The 24,558-nt window shown below is 36.8% G+C and overlaps 3 protein-coding genes across 3 annotated transcripts in view; 1 reads left to right on the top strand and 2 right to left on the bottom strand.

Moving 5' to 3' along the window:
* The window catches only part of LOC141440011 (uncharacterized), a 49,081-nt gene that overhangs the window by 19,171 nt on the left and 5,352 nt on the right, over positions 1–24,558 (bottom strand). The gene's annotated exons all lie outside the window — the stretch shown is intronic.
* On the top strand, positions 64–3,073 carry LOC141439516 (uncharacterized). Its single transcript, XM_074103804.1, has 4 exons — positions 64–187; positions 331–706; positions 1,033–1,251; positions 1,764–3,073. The coding sequence occupies exons 1-4, from the start codon at positions 155–157 to the stop codon at positions 3,059–3,061; spliced, it is 1,926 nt and encodes a 641-aa protein (XP_073959905.1). The 5' UTR covers positions 64–154; the 3' UTR covers positions 3,062–3,073.
* On the bottom strand, positions 3,067–13,543 carry LOC141439518 (mitochondrial import inner membrane translocase subunit TIM50-C-like). The gene is given in 9 exon segments (XM_074103806.1): positions 3,067–3,480; positions 5,758–5,937; positions 6,873–6,996; positions 7,832–8,057; positions 9,202–9,335; positions 9,771–9,942; positions 10,951–11,072; positions 11,074–11,126; positions 13,319–13,543. Coding segments are annotated over 9 exon segments (1,185 nt in total). The 5' UTR covers positions 13,458–13,543; the 3' UTR covers positions 3,067–3,445.

Below are 24,558 nucleotides of genomic sequence, written 5' to 3' on the forward strand. Positions count from 1 at the left end.
ACATTAACGTGACAGCTGACAGTGACATTGACGTTTTATTGTTTACAACAATTTGGTGTGCTGTGCGAAGGCTGTGCACGCATGTGCATTTATTTGAATTTGGTTTGGTTCGTGTTTGTTGATTATTATTGCATTAGAATTAAAAATAAATACCATGTCAACATCTCAGAAATTAAAGAATATGAAGGTATGTATCCACTAAACCTTTAAGATGTTTACTGTTTATTTAAACATTTAAGACTATGAAAGTATGCGTCCGCTAAAATTTACATTAATTATTGACCACAATAAAGAAGTTAATTGCATAATCTTGCTAAACTTTTATTCCAGAGAGAAAAGTTGCCTGAAGAATTCGGTGCTGAAAATATAGATAACACGGCGCCTCCCAAGAAGATCCTCAACGATATTGAACAGACCAACCACAAAGCTTTTGCGTTTCTTAATCACACGAGACGACCAAGATATAATACAAGGAATTATGAACAATACTTGCATCATGAACTCCCAGGGCATCCACTTTCAGCATTCCCCGAAGAGTGGGAGGGGGAATTGAGCACTGATTACTTTGAGCCTTTCCCTTACAAATGTATCAAGCCGAGGATGATAACACCTCTGAATAACAAGCATAGACTCGACCCTGTCAGTGAACTTTTGAAGTTAAAGCATGAATGGTTTTTGAAATATGTTCACATGAAAAATTCATGCGGTAAGTGATTTAGAAAAAAAGTATTTATTTGTTTATGTGATGGAGACAAAAATTATAGCACAGGACAGTATTCGATTTTTTTGATAAATAACAGTATTAGATTTTATAATAATTTCACAGATTTTTTTTTGATAAAGTTACATTAGAAAAATTCTCTTCTTGTTGTATATTGTAAGATTAAGATTGCAATGTCTATAAAAGGATTTAAAGCTGAGACCATAAGGTAGAAGTGTGTAAATTAACTATACCTATATTATCAAAGAACATTTTTCTAAATTGTTTTAAGTGTGCAGTGTTATAACAACCTTATTTTTGTATTATTCCAGTATGCTACAAAGTTAATTTAATAGAAAAGTTAACAGAGCATGATGATGAAGTTGTATCCTGTCCAAAGCACTTTGTGGACATGGCAGAGCATTTAGAGAGTGATCCAGACCCATACTTTACGGACACAAGCAACTGGTACTATGCGGGCAGTGGGAACATGCAACTTGTGTATTTCAACTACATGGAATACATGCTATGCAGCGAATTCAATTTTTGTTGTAAGTTTTCTAACTATTTGTAATATAGTGAAGACATACATCTATTCACATAACATTTAGAAGTTGAGATATGCCTTCACAGAGAAAAAGTTTAGGTAACATTAGATGCTATGGTGTAGAACTGAGAAAGTAGTACCATCTCTTTCTGTGTTACAATAATTGCTAACACTACTTTTTCTGTCATGATTCCAAATGAGTGAGCTCACTCCTTTCATAGTTCACACATTTTGGTGCAGTCAAAGTATGGTGGGTGTATCTAATCTCGTTAAGTTTCTTGCCGGATTCTCAACAGAGGTTTTTCCAAACCGGTGGTAGATTTTTTTGACATTCATAAGTGCTTGTTATAGCCTAAATTGAATAAAGATATTTTGACTTTGACTTAAACTTCGAAATCTTTGCTATACATATTTGAGCAATTAACTTTTGTGTCTGTGCCTGTCAATAGTGTTATTTTATTTGCAACTTCTTTCTAACTTCACAATAAATAACTATTCTATTTTTATATTTTTCAGATTTGTTTGAGTTTAACAGAGATGAGCTGACATTTAGTCCAGATGTGGCGGCAAGTTTTGACTGTGGAGAAGGCAACAATATTTATGAAAGCATTTGTTCCTCGCAAGATATCATAGCTTTGAGGACAAAACGCAAAGTATTTGTGTTAAAAATTGTAACATCAAATCATCTCATTAAGATAGAGCAGCTCAAAGTAGCAGAATCAGAAACACCATTCACAAGCATATCCTTTGATGAATATCACAAGAATATATTGTATGTGACAGATATAAACAATGATTTGAAAATAGTAAACATAGATAGACTGACTGCTAGAACTATTAAAATGAAAAATAAAATCAATTCTTTAGTAAATAATTGGAGCTCAGTAATTGGTAGCGAACGGCCATATTTTACTCATGTAGCTGGGAACTCAATAACTTTGTATGACAAACGAACTAACGAAGTCATACACACATGGGACAATCTCAGTAAAGTAACGGATGACGCTACTTGTAATCGAATTACAGCAGCTAAGTACTCTCCTGGCAGTCCTTACATGTACTTCGGCACCAACCACCATCTATTCCTTATGGACCTGAGGTATCAAATGAACACTGAACTGAAGCTTGTACAGAGATGGACACACGGAATGCAATGTTACCCGACTTACATCTCAATCTGTAACTTTGAATTCAACAAAGAATTGGTGTGCTTATCTAGTCAATGGTGTGAAGACATGTGTATTGTACCTAATTACATTCAGAGTTTAAAAGACTCTGGATTCACGGGGGTGACTCTGCCTTACCGGCCGCCGAGTATATTGCAGACGATGAATGAGGCACGCAATCAAGCCCTTTGCCTTGACGTGTACAATTCACTAGAGAATAGATTAGTAACTGCACTGTCCGGCATTCTGCTGGTAGAACAGGGAGAGAAGTACATTATACTATCACAGAATGCCCTTGGCGACATATCATCTCATATGCTATACCCGGAACATATGGAAATGTTCATTGAAGATGATAGTGTCCAAGCATTGCATGATTGGAGTCAAGATAATGTGACAGAGAAGGAAGACTTTGAAGTGTCCTTCGTTAGGGACATAAGTAAAGTTTGGAAGAAGTTAAAGAAGGTGCCGGATGGAGCAATTAATGAGCAATTTACTAAAGAAACAACATTTAGCGAGCAAGAAATACACGACATGTTTCAAAACGGAGAGCTGGATGAAGGACTGCTAGACGTGTGGGTGGACGAAGATAACACCAATGTTGAAGATCTATCTCTAGGTTTATCACTTAATATCACTCAGGAATAAAATGATTAAATCAAACAATGTTTTATTAATAAACAACTATATTTCCTATCTAAATAAAATGACTTGTATTAATACAGACTCTCACACAACCAAACAACGTTCGTACAAACTTTTATACATTAAAAAGTAATTCATAAACATAACAAATGTTCCTAAAACGCAATCGTAAAGACGGCCGGCGCTAATAACTAGGATAAATTGGAGGATTATGAGGCCGAGTTTACGATTGCGTTTGACAATAATCAAAACAACGTGTTGGGATGGTTAAACTGGATACATAAATGCTCAGATTTCCATACCAATATTTCAGTAGTTGCCAACAAACTTGGGTGGTAGGTAAGTTGAACTGACAATATTTATATTGCAAAATTCAAAGTCCAAGACTCAGTCTCGCGCTTGCGTCGTGCTGGCTTCGAAAACTGCAAGAATAAAGCATGAGGTAAGAGATCGAAATTAAGGCCTCATCTTTACATACCTACTTTGCTCGGTGGTGTAATTAAACATGTGCAAACATGCAGGTGCATGGCCCGAGTTTGCACCCACACAACTCAATTTACAGCTCATCTCCTGGTAGTTCATCATTACAACATGTATGATAGATAGATAATCAACAATAACTTTAGTCAATATGTTTAAAAACTTGAAATAGGAGGCCTGAGAATATACACTGAGAATGTACATTTTTACGTTTCATTTACCCACTATCCATTGATTACGTAACGGATTAATGTGATGCTATCTCTGTTTGTTTTGTTTGAATAGACAGAGACGGCATCACATTCATCCGTCTAATAAAATTAATCAATGGGTGGTGAAACAGCCCCTTAATTTATTTATGACAGTCAGCAGTAAAAATTAGGTATCTCTTTTAACATTTAATTTGTCAAGTCAAGTCATATCTTAGAGGTATATGACACGCGCTAGAATTAACTACTCAATACGTTTTGTGTAAACGTAAATGGATTCAAGGGATGTGTTGTTATTGGCTACATTTTATTGGGATACCGCCTTTTAAAACTTTCAATGATTAAGCGGAAATATCTTAAAAGTGGCAGTGCTTCGATGGTATAAAATATTTCGAAATATACTCGTAAACATAAGGAATTAGCCAGGCTTTCCATACGGTATTTGACTATTTTTATATGTTTTATAAATTAAAACTTCAGAATGCCTGTTATCGAATAGAGAAACAATTTTTAAGCTACCTTTACAAATAAAAAAGTTATAAAGGTTTGAAAGTCAAGATTAGACAGAGAAAGACATACTTGCATATGACGTCACAAGCAAGTAGCGCCATACTTGCTGCATAGAGGAAAGCGTTTGAGAAAGAGAGAGGCATATAGATAAAAAATATATAAATCCAATTTTCAACCGATTTAAGTTTTCTCTTCGCTAAACACTGTCTGTATATCTATATTTTCATAACAATATATAAAACATGACATAACAAATTCAGGAGTTATCAAATACCGTATTGCAATAACAACGGTGCCGACTTATTATGTAAACAATTTCATTTAATTCCCAAATGCGTTAATTTACAATACACAGCCATTCAAGAAATTTGCAATATTTATATATAATACATATTTTTCTGGTTTAATACTGGACTCTGAGCAGCATTGTAAGTCATATTGTTACAATGATTATTTCATAAACTGAATTATTATTTGTGGCCCAAATTATTAATAGCTAAACAATAAATAGTTGCGTTGCTTTGCCGTTTTTACGATCATACAAATGTCAGTTCATTTGTACTGGTAAAATGTGATTAGAGGTAAATGACGCTTCTTGTTATCACCCGTTACCGAACCTTTTCCTTTGCGAACTGTCAACGCTGGCGGACTTGCACGGACCAGAGTATACATAATATATAATTCCATTTAAGTGCTAACCCAGGGTTAAGTAGTGTCAAAATTGTATGAAACTACCATCCATGCAAGCACCAGAGGTATCGACAATTTTTTAAATGTAAAACAAAGTATGACACAACAGGCGATTCTGGAATTACTCATTAAAACCTTCGACTTCGGGTTTCTGATAGACTCTAGTTTGTTCTTATTTATCGCAGGCGTTATGTACTATTATAACATTTAACGTAAAGAGTTTAAAAACCTAGGTTGCAAGCGGTCCTAGTTCGGGTTTAATTTGTTTGTATAACTCTGGAGCATGCAAGCATTGACGTGCATTGGGTAGGCAGCTGGTACTTTGTGCAGCAGCAGGATAAGCTGCCTACCCTGCTGCCTGTAGGTAGTGCCATGAGAGTTGAAGTGAATTATTACACACTGCTCTGCTCCAGGTCGATTCACAAGAGCTGGCACGAATGGATTGAATGAGTGTATTAATCTGTCATCTCCCAGGATAACAGGATCAAAGGAATTTGGGCACAAATTTGTGCCTCTGGGAGACGACAGGTTAAAGTATCTGTGTGTTACCTATTTGAATACACTTCACACAAATATGAAATGTCATGCATCTGTCATTTTCCAACAAAAATGTCTAAGTGACATTACATTCGTTCAATCCATTCGTGCCAGCGGATCGATCTGTACATGAAGAACTGATTGCATAAAAGGAGAATGAATGAAATGAAGTTAATGTCAAAATCCCGCTGCCAGTACATGGCATATTCTTGTGCGCGTGACTGATGGCACTAGCTTTGGTACAGTGAAGGCGAGTGGTGATGGTGCGCTAACGTCTGGTGAAGGAGCGCAGCCAGGAGCCGGTGAGCGGCGGCGCGGCGGGCGCCTTCTCCTGCTCGGCGAGGGTCTCCATGAGGCGGCGCTGGTTCTCGCGGAACGCGGCGATGGGGTCATCGAACTGGCTGTAGTATGTCAGCACCTCGCGCACGTCCGATATGTTCGACATCGCTATGGCTGCAAAGAGAAAACTTAACCTAGCAAGAGGGATGGCATGATACGAATTTTGAATTTCAGAATAGCTCCGGTTAGTATCACTTAGTCTAAAGAGCAGCCGGTCTAAATAGCAAATGGTCTAAGAAGCAACTGGTCTAAGAAGCAACTGGTCTAAGAAGCAACTGGTCTAAGAAGTACCCGAATGTTCTAGTTAGTCTCCGTTCGTCCATTTCCTGTTCCGTCAACTTAAATTCTACGAACCAAAGTTGACGGAGCTTATATTCCGCGTGGCTAACGCAGGGCAATCTATCACAACTCTAATTCAACCTAACATATGTTTTTTCAAGTTTCCAGCACAAACAGGTTAAAACCAGTTTCTTTTAAACCACTTGTTACTTATACGTATATCAGCTGCTTTTTAGACGAAGTGATACTAACCCAATCATACTTCAGTATCTCGGTACCGAGCCGGACGGAGTCGGATCGAACATAACTGAATTACTTAGGGGCTGTTTCACCATCCATTGATTAGTGTTAACTGGCGGTTAGGTGTGATGCCGTCTCTATTTGTTTTGTTCGAATAGACGGAGACGGCATCACATTTAACCGTCGGTTAACGCTAATCAATGGATGGTGAAACAGCCCCTTAGCCTTTGCCACCTACAAATTAATGATCGCTCGAAAGAACGCGATTTACTAAAAGAGGGAGGGATAAGCGAAGTCAGTACCGACATCGGAGCTTAGCGAATCAGATCACTTCTCGGAGTTAAGGTTATCCAGGTCTAATGTGAATGTACCATCAGCCAAATAAGTGGTCTATCAATTTAGAAACAAGTTCCTATCAAATGAATATGTCGCTAAAGTCGAACTTTCAAGTTGACAGACACGTCTATTATCAAGTTTAGGGTGGTAGAGCACATATTTGTCTGATGGTAGCAGTGTCAGTGTCAGTTTACTCTGCAGCAGGTTGGCGAGGTCGAGCAGCGCGGTGTCGTCGTCGGCGCCCTTCCACTTGTGCAGGATGAGCGTGTTCTGCGGGTGGTACTTGGTCGCCATCTTGTTCCAGTCCACCACTATCACCTGCAACACAATGTTCAAATTACAATACGGTGTATGACAACTCCTGTATTGCCATATCCTATATATTATTATAAATGATATAACAATGTTTAGCGATGATAAAACGCTTTTTGGTACGCTAGTAGGTATTTTTTGCTATGCAAAAAGAAAGGTGAAATTTAGACTCTAGTTAGGTTTTTTAAGTTTCAAATTACATTAGGGGGCCCATAATAGATCCGAAGAAAATTGGACTCTTATAACGTAAGCATAAGGTACAGATTACTTTAGGGGCATGGCCTGGACCGATCCGTCACACGGCAGATGAGATGCTCGGTTGAAAATTGGATATGTAGCGATTTTTTATTTATCTATATAATCTGTCTCTTTCAAAAATCTTTTCTCTTTGCAGCAGATATTGGCGCTACTTGCACGTGCTCGTGACGTCACAGCAAAAGGTAGCTTAATAGTATATTACTGCAGAGGCCATGAAGTAAGGGATTGGTGGACGAGTTCGAGTCGTAGACGAGGCCGGATAAAACGAGTCCAGCAATCCCTGTTCTGGCCGAGATTTGTATAGTGCTTTTCTCAAACAATGTGAGGAGATATTTCATCCATCCATCCATCCATCCATCCATAATCAAGTTTTTATCACGGAAAATTTTACAGTTATTGAGGGCGCGCGATAAACGAATTCTTCGCAGACGAGTCAGGGCAACACATATTTGGCAAGGAGTTAGTTTGATATCCTAGGAAGGGTTTAGGATAGTTTTTATTCCGGAAAATCTATAGTTTCCGCGGAAGCGTGATAAAGAATTCTTAGTTGCATGAAAAAGCTATATTAATCCACGTTACTAACCTTAGACAAGTCCCGGTTCAAACCATCCAGATTCTTAACATGTACACCATCCGTGAAATGCGTTGAGTCCCTGAACAGCCGGTATGTGATGAATTTGTTCTCTGGATCCAGTTTGTCTATGACTGGCCAGATCATGAAGGCATTCTCTGATGTGAATATTATTACTTCGAAGTCAGCACTGGCCACAGTTTGAAGGAACTGGTCAACGCCTGGGCGCTTTTTAAACCTGGAATAATATGTTTTTAAAATAAATAACTATTTGACGAACATTGATTGATCGTCTCCCGAAAGTCTAAGTTCATTCGGACACTCGATCGATACTAAATTAAATACATACGCGATAATGCTACTATTACTACATGAGCTGATCATGATTGTTTTTTAGGCAAACATGCTCCAACTTAGTCCACATCTTCTGTTATCAACAGGCGTAATTGTTGTCAAACGCAAGCCTATTTTTGTGTAAAAGAAAAACCGGCCAAGAGCATGTCGGACTCGCCCGAAATAGGGTTCCGTAGCCATTACGAAAAAATTAAGTAATACTTTTCTAAGGATTTCGTATTTTGTACGCAATATTTCCTAAGTATTAGGTATATTTTATACCTTAGGCTGCTATTTACTCTTAAACTACTAATAATTCTCTAGAAAAGTTAACCGTTATAGTTTTCCTTGTAAGTTTCATATACTTACTACCATCCTGAATTTTTTCAAATTTTTCCACCCACCGGTTTAGATTTTAGAGGGGGGGGGCGCTTGATTTTAATGAAAATTTGCACTTTAAAGTTGAATATTTTGCAAACAAAGCACTGAATCGAAAAATCGTTTTAGCAACCCCTTAATGGTTTTAAAGGACCTATTCAACGATACCCCACACTACAATTATGAACGAGGAAAAAAAAAACACCCCCACTTTACGTCTATGGGAGGTACTCTAAAAAAAATTGTTTTTGAATTTTTATTGTACCATTTTGTCGGCATAGTTTACATATATATTCGTGCAAAATTACAGCTTTCTAGCACTGATAGTCCCTGAGCAAAGCCGCGGACGGACAGACAGATAGACAGACAGACAGACAGACATGGCGAAACTATAATAAAACTATAATAACTATTTTTGCCATTTTGGCTACGGAACCCTAAAAAGAGCATTACGACATGTCAATGGCACGTGTTTTCTCAAATCAATGACGCTTTTCTGACATATGGAAAATTGCTAGATGGCGTTAGTAGCGTGAGATCTATCATCTGACTGATCCTACTGTCCCAAGGAATAGAATCGTATCAGATATTTACACACGCATTGTTGTGTCAGACATTAGTGCTGGTATGTGGCGTGTGGCGTGTGGCGTGTGGCGCGTGGCGCGTGTTACCTCCATCCAGTCTGGTAGGACCAGTCGGGGTGCACGAGCACGTCGGTGAACTCCAGCACCAACGTGTAGGTGGGCTGGTAGGGCGCCGGCAGCGGATCTGGCAACAGCTTCTCGCGGGACGGCTCCTTTATCATCTGCCCAAAGAACAATACATGACTAATTTACATTGTCATTATAATAAACCAACAATGCAATAATAGTTTGAAATGCATAGAGTGGGCAGCAGGGTAAGCAGCGCTAGTGCTAGTGGCGCGCTGCTGCGGCGTAAACTACTGCCTGCCCCGGAATCGACCAGATGCATGCCAATGCTCAGAGGTTCCCAAACTTTTTCCTGTACACCTCTTTCATAGCTTAAGTTTTCGGTAGACCCCCATGCTGCTACATGCCACATTTCTACTATATTCCCAAAACCCCATTTTTTTTCACGCCTACATGGATTCCCATCTGTGGCCTATGTCATGTTTAACAGTATGCATTGAAAAGAGACTACCGCTTGTAAATTGTAACTTGTAGCTTCGTAAAATGGGCCACTGGCTTCCACCTGGACAATTTAAAAGCCTCTCGATTACCTTTTCGTAAAACGTGAGCTCTTTCCAGGTCCTCTTGAGGTACTGCAGCACGATGGGCAGGTGCGAGAACTCGTCCTCGAGCAGCTCGCCGTGTTCGCCGCGCCGCGGGCCGCCCATCTCCACCACGAGACACCCGCCCATCACCGACATCGCGCCACCAAACACCGCGAATCTGAATATAAACGGTTATTTCTTCAAATTCGAATCATTTATCCTGTAAGTGGGCCGCAATGGGCTCTCTTACACGTCATTTATTTTTTAAACTACTAGCGCTTGAGGAAAGACCATTATTGCCAAGAAGAATGTGCTGTAAGAAACCTGAAAGAAAGTAATTTATTCAAAATATAAATTATAGTATTTTTTTAGGTATTACGTATTAATTAGCGGGCTGTTTTCCCTAACTCGACGTCTAAGTGCGCCTATTTTAAGTAAATTATGGTATAAAACTAATCAAAAATTTTGTTGCTATAACTTCAACATTACAAGTGGAATCTATGGACAAATGGAGGATTTTTGATGAATGAACAATTGTTCCAGCAAATACTATGGTGGGCCCTGAGACAGAAGCAAATAATTAAAACATAGATCATACTTGTCAAACTGAAGGACATTAGTTCATCAGCTTTTAAAAATAATTAGTTTTTTTATTTTATCTACACCCATATAGTAAATCCTCAATTATGCGTTCAAAAACCATTACGATAGCATTACGACATTGTATTCTGTTATGAACACGGCTGTATCGTAATGGTCATTATGATACAGAAATCTGTATCGTAATGAGATTTCATACATCATTACAGCACTTGCTCCGCGACCACGTACAACAGCACGTCGTCGCGGGCGCAGCTCGTGGGGCAGACATACCTACCTAGTTCTCGTTAATGCAGGTCATTCTCAATGGTTCTTGAACACACGATAGAGGATTTAATATATGGATATAGATAAAATATTGTATGCAACTGTAAGTAATTAGGCCTTAAAACACTCATGTGACCCTATTATGAAACTGGGCTACGCCTCGTTTCATAAACCTACACTCGTGTTTTAAGGACCCCTATTACGATACAGTTGCATAAAATACTATTATTTTATTACAACCAGCCCCAGCCAGTACATTTCTTTTTTATAAAAACTTATTTTAACTACAAAAGGTTGGTTACCATCTACCTACACCTACCCTATTTTCATTCTCCTCCAGCTCTTCTCATTCTCTTCATTCTTTTCCTTGTTCTCCTTCTCAAAGCGCTCCTGCTCACTCTTGACCCGTTCAGCCTCTTCCGAGCTCACCGTGTTCTGTGGGGAAGAACCTGCCAAGGATATCCACTTTCTCAGCTGGTTGTTTGTTTTTATCACCTGTAATTTTTAAATCTTTTATTACATGAGGCTTAATAACAGTCAGTAGCACCAATATCTTACACAACAAGCGTGCATAAATATCTGATACAACTCTATTTCTAGGGCTGGTGTATGTGTCAGATATTTATGCACAATCCGCTGTGGCAGATATTAATGTAGGTGACTGTACACTTGGGTGACTATGTCAGCCTCACAGGGAGTCTATGAAACAAAACCATCAAACACACCTTTAAATAACCACTATGTAGAGTTACCGCTGGAAATATATTGTGAATTGACAAAATTTCATATTTCTAAGACTATAATTTGATTCATTCTCTGTATTCTAATAGGAAAGAGAAACTGATATTTTAAAAATTTTGCTATGATTATTAATTTATTACATTTTTTTAAGATGTGCTTATTCTAAAAGGGCATAACTCCAATACTACCACACAATAGATCCATTACTTTTGTCTAGTCTCTATTTAAAAAAAAAGATCACGTAAATCTGACATAGACATTATCAAAATTATGACAGCTCCTTTTTCAGGTAAAAAAGGCAAAGGAAACATATCAATTCTGTGGTAGTTTTGGCAAATTCAGATATATTTTTTCAAATTTTTAGTACTTTTTTAAACATGGAGAAATAAATTATAATAAATATTTGCCCATGTTCAGGAGGCAAAACTCTTTCGATTGCTGTAGTAAAGTAACAGGTGCTAAAAAAATTAAATCTTGACAATTATTAAGAACGTACCAAGTGCAAGTCAGATTCACACACCAAGGATTCTGCACAAATTTGTAGATATCTATAAATATTCACTGATAGCAGTGCCCTGCTCCTAAGCAAGATGTATGCAATGTAGTCATTTTATATTGGTTAGTGACATAGAAAAAAAAACATACTTTTTAATGGTTAAGCTAGTTTCCTACCAAATTTTAAATTTCTAGGACAACTGGAAGCATGCTATAAGTTTTGTGTCCCTGACAATTTTTACAAAAATAAGTTTTTGTTTGTATTGACTTAGAAGTTTGATTTTTTCACTGCTCCAAGGGTTAGCAAACCTGAGTATTTGATATTATTTTCAGCCTGATACCTCTTTGGATTCCTTGGAAAAGGGCTTTTGACAGACAACGGACAAAAAGTGTCTAAAATACATGACCCAATTTTTTATAAACAATTGGCAAGCAAGAAATCCTGAATTTTAGCCTTGTTTGTCTCAAATAATACCAAAAGGCTGACGAAAAAAAAAACTGTTTAGTCCTTCAGTTAGATAATTAAAAAATATCATACACATACTTTTTCTTTTGTATGACAAACAAAAAATGATGAGTGAAATGTTTTGAGTGAAGTCACTATATGGCACCATTTTTACCTGTATTAGTAACATCATAAGCCTCCACTCCGGAAGTTTGATGATCATACCATTGTTGATTTTAAATAATGTGATAAACCAAAAAATATGTGTCTCATATTTTTCCATAATCTTACTGTCGGACTAAATAGAATCATCCCAGCCTATATACTTCCCACTGCTGGGCACAGGCCTCCTCTCAGAACAAGAGGGCTTGGGCCATAGTTCCCACGCAGGCCCAGTGCGGATTGGGAACTTCACACACACCATTGAATCGCTTCGCAGGTTTGTGCAGGTTTCCTCACAATGTTTTCCTTCACCACAAAGCTCGTGGTAAATTTCAAATGTAATTCCGCACATGAATTTCGAAAAACTCAAAGAGGTGCGAGCCGGGGTTTGAACCCACAACCCTCTGTTTGAGAGGCGATAGGTCAAACCACTAGGCCACCACGGCTCTTTACTAAATAGAATGATATATTTTTAACTCAGTCGTCATCTCTATTCTACAGATTAAAATAAAATTAGTAAAAGGTAGAAAAATATCATTTACTTAACATGTATGAGAACCACAGAAATTAGCACTGAAACCTTTACTGAATATGGAGTAGATATTTAAGAATAGGTTGCCTGTTGAAGAATTTTAGGAAACACATTCAAGAACTAAGATGTCTGAGTAAGGACAATAAAGTTGTGTAAGTTTCAGACCACCTTTGCCTATGGCTCAAACTAGTTTCCATTTAATTTTTCTGAGACTACGTCGAATCCTTATTGCCAATTTCTTTGTTTTTAAAATACGTACATGAAATGTAAGTTATTCTATATAAGAACTGTAAAATATGAAATCGATCTAACCTATATTTTCGGTCGAATAGAATTTAAATGTGTTCGCGCCAACAAAGCACATTTTCTGGCGTGAAAAATTTGTAGTTTGCAGCTTGGCGGTATTACAGCACGCCGCTCTGGTTAAAGAAAGCACTTTTCGCAGCGACATTTTAATTTTTCAATTCACATTTATTTTACACAACAAACGTCAATCGGAAAACGAAACGGCTAACCGCTGCAAGCTTGCAATTTGACAGTTTGACATACTAAACTAAACGTCACTGTCAAATTTACCGTCAGGCTTACAGTCACATTTCACTATAGACATTATTTGTGAAGTATAATTTTAGTTTTAAGTCCATTAGTCGATTAAAAATTGTCTTACAACCACAGCTTACAACTAAATCAGTTAAGCTGGCTGAATCTTTTTTCTTTTTAAAATAATATATATTATTTAATTCAACCCCTGAAACAAAGCAAAGTATTATAGGTAACTGCAGGGCTACTATGAAACTCGAAACTCGAAGTTCGTATCGTGCCGTCGTCCCTCTCACTCGTGTTAAATAGTCTAAGTGTCAGAGGGACCGCACGACACGAACTTCGAGTTTCGGGTTTCGTAGTAGACCTGCAGAACGGATTATGTTTTGTTTGTTTTTGGTACCCGCCAAAACGTCAAAACGATCGTCATGTCATCTGTCACATTTAAGGTGCGGCCACGTGCAGTCGCTCGTCGCTCGTCTGCAGCGATAAATCTGGTCACGTGACCCTATTTTAAATTTCCCTCGACTCAAACAGCAGCAGCAGCGTCAAGATGGCTGCTTGCAGGAATGATCATAGTCTTGGAAGCTGATTTCTTAACCTCCTTTAGTGGCAGTCGTGGCAGTAGTAGTTTGGCTACTGAAAGATGAACCCAGCTATTATTTGAGTATCAACATTATTCAAATGTCATGGGCAAATAATCCAAAGAGTGTAAGAAAACAGACACTTGAACTTGTAATATTATCATTCTGTGACTTGTTGAGTTTAGAACCCTTGTGTGTTAAAATAGAGTTTTTTGGAAATTTACTGCTGAAACATGGGTGAAACAATTGAAAGTGGTGTGCAACAGATTATTTTTACCATGATAAGCAAATTCAAACAAAAGCAAGCAGAATGGAAAGCCTTATTCAATTAGAAAAAAAAAGTGTTTAGATGCGGTGACCTAATTTGTGGGTTAGTAGGCAGGCATGGCAAAATTTGTTGATTCTTATATATATTTCAGAACTGGTCAATACAATTATGGTTCATAAGATTCACTTTTTCTCAAAAATATTCGTATTAACCTTTTTATGTTCAACATATCGTTTTAAATAATTACTTATTTTCCAATAGGCATGCGATACAAAGAGAAGCACAAAGTAGGCACGAATCTTATGCCTAATCGTCACTTTTGTACGGCAGAGTAGCTTCTGTACTGTACTATTACTTATTCTAAACCAGCAATTTTTTGAACCTCTGTAGTAATAGTTTAATATAATGGTTAAAGAAGAAGACTTGACGCTGTTACATTTGAATTTGTCACTTGAATGATTTGTGTTGTGTATAAGAGTATAAATAAATCCACGGTAATCCATTGCATATTATTTAACATGGTAGCAGAGCGGTAAATAATAAATAAAATGAATTAAAGATTGTATACGGTGAAATAGTTTGAAGAAATATAAGTAAGATTAGATTGTTTTGAAGAATGGCGAACGTGAGAGAAGATTGTCCTATACAAATTTTCGATGGAAATAATTACGATAAATGGAGATTTAGACTGAAACTACTCATGGAAATGAAGGGATGTTATGAGGCAATGATAAATGAAATGAGACCGGAAAATAAAGGAAATGATTGGATAAAAATGGATTTGAAAGCAAAAAATTTAATTGTCACGAGTGTTACGGACAGTCAGCTTGAAATAATTATATCGGAATCGACTGCGTGGAGCATGATTACAAAATTTGATGCAATATATCGAGTAAAGTCACTGCAAATACTGCAGTTATAAGTTGCAAACAAACGTTACTTATTGAAATTAAAAATGCGGAAATGACAACCCCGTAGATTTTTTGAATTTATTTGAAAAGAATATTAACGAATTGAAGAATGCCGGTGAAGAAATGACTGAAGATGATAAATTGAATCATTTATTGTTGTGTTTACCAGAAAGTTACACACATATAGTGGATATTGTTGATGCATTGCCAGCGAAAGACAAGTCAGTTGAGTATGTAAAGTCGAAACTAATATTAAATTACAAGGAAAAAGAAGAGAATGAGTCTAAAGGACTAGAAAACATTTAATATTCAGAAGAGAATGTCTCAAGTAAGAATAAGAAATTGTTATGGCTGTAACGAGCCCGGTCATTACCAAAGAGATTGTCCAAAAAATATGGTAAGGGAGCAAAATGTACCAAGATGGCAAGGAAACTATAATATTAGGGGAAATAGCAACATTAGAGGAATATACAACTGGAGAGGAAAAAATTATAGAGGCACAAGAGGAAATTCGAGAATGATGTCAAGAGGTAGAGGTAATTTTTCAGGTACAACACGAGGTATGACACGAGAATGTTATTATAATCCAGCCCAGGATGATACGAGAGGAGATAATTCTTTTAATGTCGAAGTGATGACTTCAGCGAGAGATCCGGTGAGTGAAGATTATTCTAATAAAGACAATTTAACATGGTTATTAGATAGTGGATGTTCTGACCACATTATAAATAGTGACGAATATTTTGTAGAATATAAAACTTTAGATAACCCGATTGATATTAAAGTAGGAGATGGTTTTTCTTTAAAAGCGAATAAGGTAGGAAATGTGTTAATGTTTTTCTATGTGAACGGAAAATGGCTTAGAACAACGATTAGGAATGTATATTATGTACCCAGCATGAAACGAAACTTATTGAGTGTATCTTCAATTACGAGTTATAATAGTTATGTAGTTTTTGATAATGATGGAGCTAAGATTTTTAATGGGTCTAGTAATAATGTATTAGCTATTGCTGAGAGGAAAAATAAGTTGTTTATATTGAATGGGAAAGTAGGTAAAACAATTGTAAAATCATACACAACAAATAGTAACATGACTGAAAAAGAAAAATGGCATCGAATTCTTGGACATACTAATTTTATTAATTTAAATAAAATGTGCCAACAAAAGTTATTAGAAGGTTTACCAGAAAGAATTGAAAATGATTATGTGCAGTGTGAGATTTGTTTAATGAATAAAATGCATAATTTACCTTTTGAAAATAATAGACAGCGTGCAAAAGATATTTTAGAGATAGTGCATACAGACGTAAACGGTCCATTGAACCCTACAGGTGTTGCAGGTGAACGTTACTTTGTATCTTTTATTGATGATTTTAGTAGAATAGCAAAAGTGTATTGCATTAAATATAAAAGTGAAGTGTTTGAATGTTTTGAAGCTTATATGAATTTAGTTGAAAATATGACTGGGAAGAGAATAAAGGAACTGCGTTGTGATAATGGAAGAGAATATATAAATAAAGTTTTTTACAGGTTGGCAAAAGATAAAGGGATATTCATAAATCCATGCCCTCCATACACGCATGAGTTGAACGGAGTTGCAGAAAGATTTAACAGAAGTGTCATGGATAGAGCGAGATGCTTAATTTCAGAAGCGAATGTAGATAAAAAATACTGGCCAATTTTTGTGGAGACTGCAGTGTACATAGGAAATAGACTGTTAACGAATACAGTAATAAAAAGAACGCCTTATGAAATATTTACTGGAAGAAAGCCCGATGTGTCAAAAATGAGAATAATTGGAAGTAAGGTTTTTGTGAGAATTCCTGAAGCAAAAAGAACGTCGAAACTAAATCCAAAAGGAGTTAAAGGTATTTTAGTAGGATACACAAATACGGGATATAAAATATTAGTAGACAATAAAATGACTGAAACAAGACATGTAACATTTATAGATGAGACTGCTAGAGTGATTGAAAATAATGAAGATGGAAGTGAAGACGAAAATAATGAAGTATTTGAAGACGCGGTTGAGGATACAGGAGATCAATTGGCACCACAAGAAGCTAGAGAAGTGATTGAATATGGAAGACCACAGAGAACAAGAAAAATGCCAGAAAAATATAAAGATTTCGTAGTTTATGTAAATACTTGTAATGCGACTGTACCAGAAAACTATAAAGAGGCCATTAATAATTCTGAATCAGCAAAATGGAAGAAGGCTATGCAGTCAGAGATAAGCAGTTTGGAAAAAAATGAGACATGGGATTTGGTAGATGAACCAACTGATAAAAATATTATAGAAGTAAAATGGATTTATACGATTAAATCTAATGGAACATACAAAGCCAGAGTTGTTGCCAGAGGTTTTCAACAAATGTATGAAGAAAATGAAGAAATATATTCACCCGTTGCTAGAATGACTACCTTGAAAGTTTTGCTATCGACTGCTTGTGTACGAGGATGGTATATTGAACAGATGGACGTAGAAACAGCTTTTTTAAATGGAAGTATAAAGTCAGAAGTATACATATATCCACCAGATGGCTATGACGTTGAACCAAATAAAGTTTGTTTATTAAAAAAGGCACTGTATGGACTGAGAGAAAGTCCACGAGATTGGTATGATTGCATTCACGAATTCTTTTGCAGCATAAATTTGAAGAGATCTGCATATGACTATTGTTTATATACAGGGAGTGTGAATAATAATAAGGTTTACATTATTTTATATGTGGACGACTTATTGATTACAGGTGAAGATAAGAAGAGTATAAATAAAGTGAAAGAAATGTTAAGTGATAGATTTCGTATGAAAGATTTAGGATGTGTAAAACAGTATTTGGGTATTGACATTGATTATGATCGGGAAGAAAAGAAAATGGTTTTAAGTCAAGAACATTACATTGAAAGCTTGTCAGAGAAATACAACATAAAAGATTCAAAAGGATTTGATACGCCCATGGAAATGAATCTGAAACTGGAGCCTGCAGAGAAAATAAATGATAAATTGAAATATAGAAACTTAATAGGAGCGCTTTTATACGTGGCAAATGGAACACGACCAGATGTGGCGTATTCAGTGAATTATATGAGCAGATTTCAGAAGAGTCATGATGATACTCACTATAAATATGCTTTGCGAGTGTTGAAATATTTATATCACACAAGAAGATTAAAGTTGAGTTATGGAACGGTGTATAATGAAATGTTGAACGCGTACGTAGATGCTGATTGGGCAGCGGATATGCAAGACAGAAAATCAACAAGCGGAATAGTAATCAAAGTCTTTGGAAATGTTGTGATGTGGAGGTCTCAGAAACAAAAGATTGTGTCGAGAGCTTCTACGCATGCAGAATACTATGCTTTAGCTGATTGTGTTGAAGAGGTATTGCCAATTAAAGGAGTATTAGGGGATTTAGATGTTGAAATTAAAAACGGTATAAATATATATGAGGACAATACAGGGGCAATTGGTTTGGCTAGAAATGGGAAGTTTTCCAAGAATTCGAAACACATTGACATAAGTTACCATTTTGTGAATGATTACGAAAAGAAGGGGTTAATTAATGTTCTGAAAATATCGACTGATAATCAGATAGCTGATATGTTAACAAAAGCTTTAGGAAGAATTAAGTTTCAGAAATTTAGAGAATTATTAGGCATTAGAGATGATAAATGTGTACTTAATTATTAGTTTGAATGTATTTAATGGGTTGTAAAGGTCACAAATCAAGGAGGTGTGTTAAAGCAATGATTTGTAACCTCTGTAGTAATAGTTTTAATATCTATGGTTAAAGGAAGAAGACTTGACGCTGTTACATTTGAATTTGTCACTTGAATGATTTGTGTTGTGTATAAGAGTAATAAATATAAATCCACGGTAATCCATTGCATATTATTTAACAGAAGCGTTTCTATTGGTTCATGAAAAACACATCCCTCGCAACACATCCTCGCATATTATTGGTGGAAACGCTGCTTTAATCTCTTCACCGCCACAAAACAAACGACAAACGCCACAGAAAAACTAGCGACAAATCAACTTGATTTTTAATTTCATTGCAGAAGGATTAATTTCGAGTTGAATGTTGGTCATGTTACATGTCATGTATAGATGATCGGGCGTGTAGCATCCATTAGCTGTCACGACTGGATGACTGGAGCGATGAAGAGGTTAAATAGGGTGAGGGCATAGCGTGCATGGGTCGATTTCAGGGTAGGCAATTTTGGTAGTTTGAGCCAAAAGCGCGTCACCAGTACTAGCGGTGCTTAGTGCCTACCCTGCTGCCTACTCAATGAACGCCATAGGGCGAGCATAGGCGTGCATTGGTTCAATTTCAGGGTAGGCAGTTGCTAGTTTGAGCCGCAGCACCACCACCCTCAGCAGGGTAGACAGAAGACAGCACTGCCTACCTTGGTGCCTCTCAATGCTTTCGATACAACAGAGCATTTTTTTGGTGAATGAATATATCGTGAGGAAACTTGCACAAATTTGCGAAGAAATTCATTCATTGGTGTGTGTAAGTGTGAAGTAAGAACTACGGCCCACGTTCTCTCATTCTGAGAGGAGGCCTCTGTACCCTGCAGAGGGACGAGTATATATGCCGATAAAGATGAACGTATTGCAACTCACGATTAGTAGAACAGTCATTATTCAAATTCAAATCATTTATTCAGTAAATAAGCCGCAATGGGCACTTTTACACGTAATTTTTGGTTTACGGAGCCAAAATGGCAAAAAGGGAATCCTTATAGTTTCGCCATGTCTGTCTGTCTGTCTGTCCGTCCGCGGCTCTGCTCAGGCACTATCAGTGCTAGAAAGCTGTAATTTTGCAAGAATATATATGTAAACTAACCGACAAAATGGTACAACAAAAAATTCAAAAGAAATTTTTTTTAGGGTACCTACCTCCCATAGACGTAAAGTGGGGGTGATTTTTTTTTCTCATCCAACCCTATAGTGTGGGGTATTGTTGGATAGGTCTTTTAAAACCATTAGGGGTTTGCTAAGGCGATTTTTAGATTCAGTGATATGTTTGCGAAATATTCAACTTTAAAGTGCAAATTTTCCTTTTAAAATCGAGCGTCCCTCTAAAATCTAAACCGGGGGGGTGTAAAAATTTAAAAATAAACAGGATGGTAGTAAGTATATCAAACTCTCAAGGAAAACTATAACGGCTAAATTTTCTTGAGAATTATTAGTAGTTTATGAGTAAATAGCAGCCTAAGGTATAAAATATACCTAAACTTTGAAGATTCAGTATAAAATACGAAACCCTCAGAAAAATATTACTTAATTTTTTCGTAATGGCTACGGAACCCTATTTTGGGCGCGTCCGACACGCTCTTGGCCGGTTTTTTAAACTACCAGCGCTTTCGAAAAGACTATTATAGCCAAGAAGAATGCGCCGCAAGAAACTTGGCAGAAAGTTCTTTTTTTTTATAAAATAAATACAAAGCTAAGTATAAGTATAAACTACAATTACAATGTAGATGTAAAGTACCTACTTAACACATTATTAAACTTTATTTCTTCACCGTCACCGAAGCCGTGACGGCACCAATCATGGAGGGATTAGATTAACTTGACCAAAGACCTTGATGTCATTTTCCGGCATGTAGGTACTCGTACATGGAAAGTTAGGTTATGGACCAAGAGCCACGACACTCTGACCTTCGTTATAGTATAAAGATTGGTAGTTTTTAGGGTTCCGTACCTCAAAAGGAAAAAACTGAACCCTTATGGGATCACTTTTTGTCCGTCTGTCTGTCTGTCATGATCCTTTTTCTCGGGAACGCGTGGAGGTATCAAGCTGAGCTATAAAAATCAAACTTCTAAGCCGACGCAATCAAAAGATGAAGCCGTTTATGCTGCACATTTCCGCAAATTTTCGAAACTCGCAAGGGAATCAAAACCTACAGGGTACTTCCCGTGAACTCAGAATCTTGAAATTTGGTATGAAGGTAGCTATTATAACACAACCAACTAGAATAGTCTGCAAATCTTGATTTTTTATGTCTGTCTGTAAATATCAATGACCAATATAATCTGACCCCACACTGCGTACATTTTGCTTAAGAGTAGGGCTCTGCATACACTGGATGTATTAAATCACTCGGAAAAAGCGAGAAATATCTTCAAGACACGATTATACTTACATACCTATAAATGTGTACGGAACCCTCGGTGCGCGAGTCCGACTCACAGTTGCCCTGTTTTTTTTTATAAATGGTACTTACTCAGGTAAGCACTAGTAGGTACCTACCTAGTGCCCAGTAATAGACAAGAAGGATTTAATGCCTTATATTTGTCGCCATTCATGAACTTTACTTACTGAGTGTTAAAAAAACCGGACAAGAGCGTGTCGGACACGCCAAAGATAGGATTCCGTAGCCGTTACAAAAAATGTCGTGATATTTTTCTAAGCATTTCGTATTTGAAGGAGGGTTACGTTTTGTATGGAACTTCACACAATCCATTAAATTGTTTCGCAGGTTTGCGCAGGATTTCTCACGATGTTTTCCTTCGCCGAAAAAGCTGTGAAGCTTGATGTGATGACCTTTGTAACCTTGTAAATTTTCTATTACCTCTGCTTTCTGCACTACTTACTATATTGTGGTGTTCAATAAAGTCATTTTGTTGTATACCTACAACGAAATATGATGGTAGGTACTGTGACATAATTATTATAAGCCTACTAAAAGAAAACATTTTTTTTTTAATTTGGCGCTGTCCATTGGAGGACAATTTTGCCAGTGTCTAGTAGTTTTTGCCGTTGTACGGTAAAAAAAAATCTAGAAAACGAAATATGAGACGTACCTAATTATATCCCTATCAATTTTATATCCATGAATCTAGTGCCTTTGTGTCATTTCAATCATCTGTCAGTTTTAAATTTCGAATGACGTTTACAACGCAAACGCATACCGTCCGCGAGCAAACCGACCTAACTCTATTTTCTAAGTTTTTGCGTTCGAAATAATTATATTCAAATCTAATGTTCCGGACTGCTATTTGCTAACTTTTTATACGTTAAACGTCCATCCAAATTAGCTATGTTTTTTTTTTAAACATTTCCCGTAATAGAAAATGAATTTCATGTACTTAATTATCCAGATACGATTGGTTAAAGCATTAAGTACTTTTACAAGCTTTTACTTAAGCTTTTGCTGCATATTAATAACTTAATATCCCTTCTCTTTTACTACTTTTATGAAACGCTTCGGTTTCGGACCACGCTCTAAACTATGTGTAATAAAATTTGAAAGTTCCAATGCTAACAATCACTTTTCCCACGAGTGATTCGAGGCTCTTGCATCGCGTTCGCGTTCTTACTGATAGCATTATCGGCTGGATTCTTAGTAGTGTATTGAAAAATGGAATTTGCCACGACCTTTGACCGCATTGTTAGATTGTGCTGCGTGTTTGTGGTATTGAACCGAGTCAAGTTATGAGGAGTAGCTAATGGTCGCTGCTTCGTCTTTGGAAGGTTAAGTAGTCAGGGAGACTGGTTTTTAAAGTCGCATTACCCATGAATACCGTTTGAAAGTATGTACGTTAAATAGTGCTGACTGAAATCTGAGTAAAGTATAAAATTTCAAAATGTAAGCTGAAGGTTTGTAGGACAACACAGATGTTCATTGTTTATCACTTTCGAAAGCTATTTTTGAGAGAATTCGCCTCAAAAATCAGTTTTAAAAATTTATTACATTAAAATTTAACACGAACTTTACGATAAGTACAGAAAAACATTGGAGTTGCTTAGGGCGCATTGGCTTGACAGTTCAACTTAAATTCTTAAAAGAGATAGTGTTGTGTGTTCTGTTTTGGGAGTGTGTAACGTATAGTCATATATATATATATATATATATATACACCACACACCTCTTATATATGTATGTATTATGCATGTAGTTTATTTCTCTTGTATGTATTAGTTTATTGTTTTATTATTACGTATTAGTGTGTACCTGTATATGTATTTATAATGCACTATTTTGGACTAATTAAAAATTTTCGGCTCTTTTTATCTTTTCTTTGTAGGTACTCGTACGTAGTGTCTACTATTTTTCTGATATCCTCAATCGTTCAAAGGTTAACTGGAAGAGGTCTATTTAAGGGATAAGTTCGCCTTTGTACTTCTTTAATTTCATGTGTTCTATCTACAAGTTTACAATACAATACAATACATCGTTAGAAAACCCAGTCACAAACGTGAAGCAATTCCATGTTTTTTTTTAACTAAGTGGAGACAAACGACCATGTGAATCACCTGATGGGAAGCAATCGCCGCCGCCCATGGACACCCGCAACACGAGGGGTATCACAGGTGTGTTGCCGGCCCATTGAGAGACGATAGACTTGTGTATGCGAAGTTCCCAATTCGCACTGGACCCGAAGAACTACAGGCTGGTTCACTAATGTTTCGCAACCAACGTTTGGCAACCTGATTCATTTCGCAACTTTTCATTTCGCAACTGTTTAATATTTCTGAAACTAAATATTTCAGGATTTTTATAAAACTAACCTAACCTTAGGGGTTTTCTACACGATGACCCTGAAATAAATCTTGAAATACTTACAGTTTTAGAATTTGCGAAATGAAAAGTTGCGAAATGAATCAGGTTGCCAAACGTTAGTAGCGAAATAAACGGATACCCTACAGGCTACAGTCCAACCCTTTACATTTTAAGAGGAAGCTTTTGCCCAGAAGTGGGACATACACAGACCGCAGACTTAGGCCACAGAATAACTTAATAGTACTACCGTAGGGTATGGTTTCAACTACCCATAAAACATGTTTCTAATAACCTTCCTACGGGAAGTCGGGTAAAGACAGCCATTTAGCGTGGATACAAAGATAGCAGGCATTTCGCGTGCCAGGATCGCGTGTCGCCAGGGCCGTGAACTCCAGATACCTTGTGCAGGTGCATCTTTGATGCAGTTTATTCTTTGCTCAAACAATTCGTATTTGGTTTACTGACATCATTAATACAGTTAATTTCGGTTCAGTTCGAAGTACATATGTATAGTTAGTGAGAAAAGTTTTTTCATGTCAAAATCTTTATGAAGTTGGTATAAGATTGATTTTGACTTGGCCTGTGTAAAAACTTTTATCACTACCACATCTATATCTATCCTTGCTATCAGTTTGATTTAGGAGACGTAAGCAACACCAACCCTACCGGATTCAGTTAGTTATATGCATTAACTTTTTTTTAAATTATGAAAACAAAAAGTATTCA

Source organism: Choristoneura fumiferana, chromosome 21 (assembly GCF_025370935.1).
Source record: "Choristoneura fumiferana chromosome 21, NRCan_CFum_1, whole genome shotgun sequence".
Lineage (NCBI taxonomy): Eukaryota > Metazoa > Arthropoda > Insecta > Lepidoptera > Tortricidae > Choristoneura > Choristoneura fumiferana.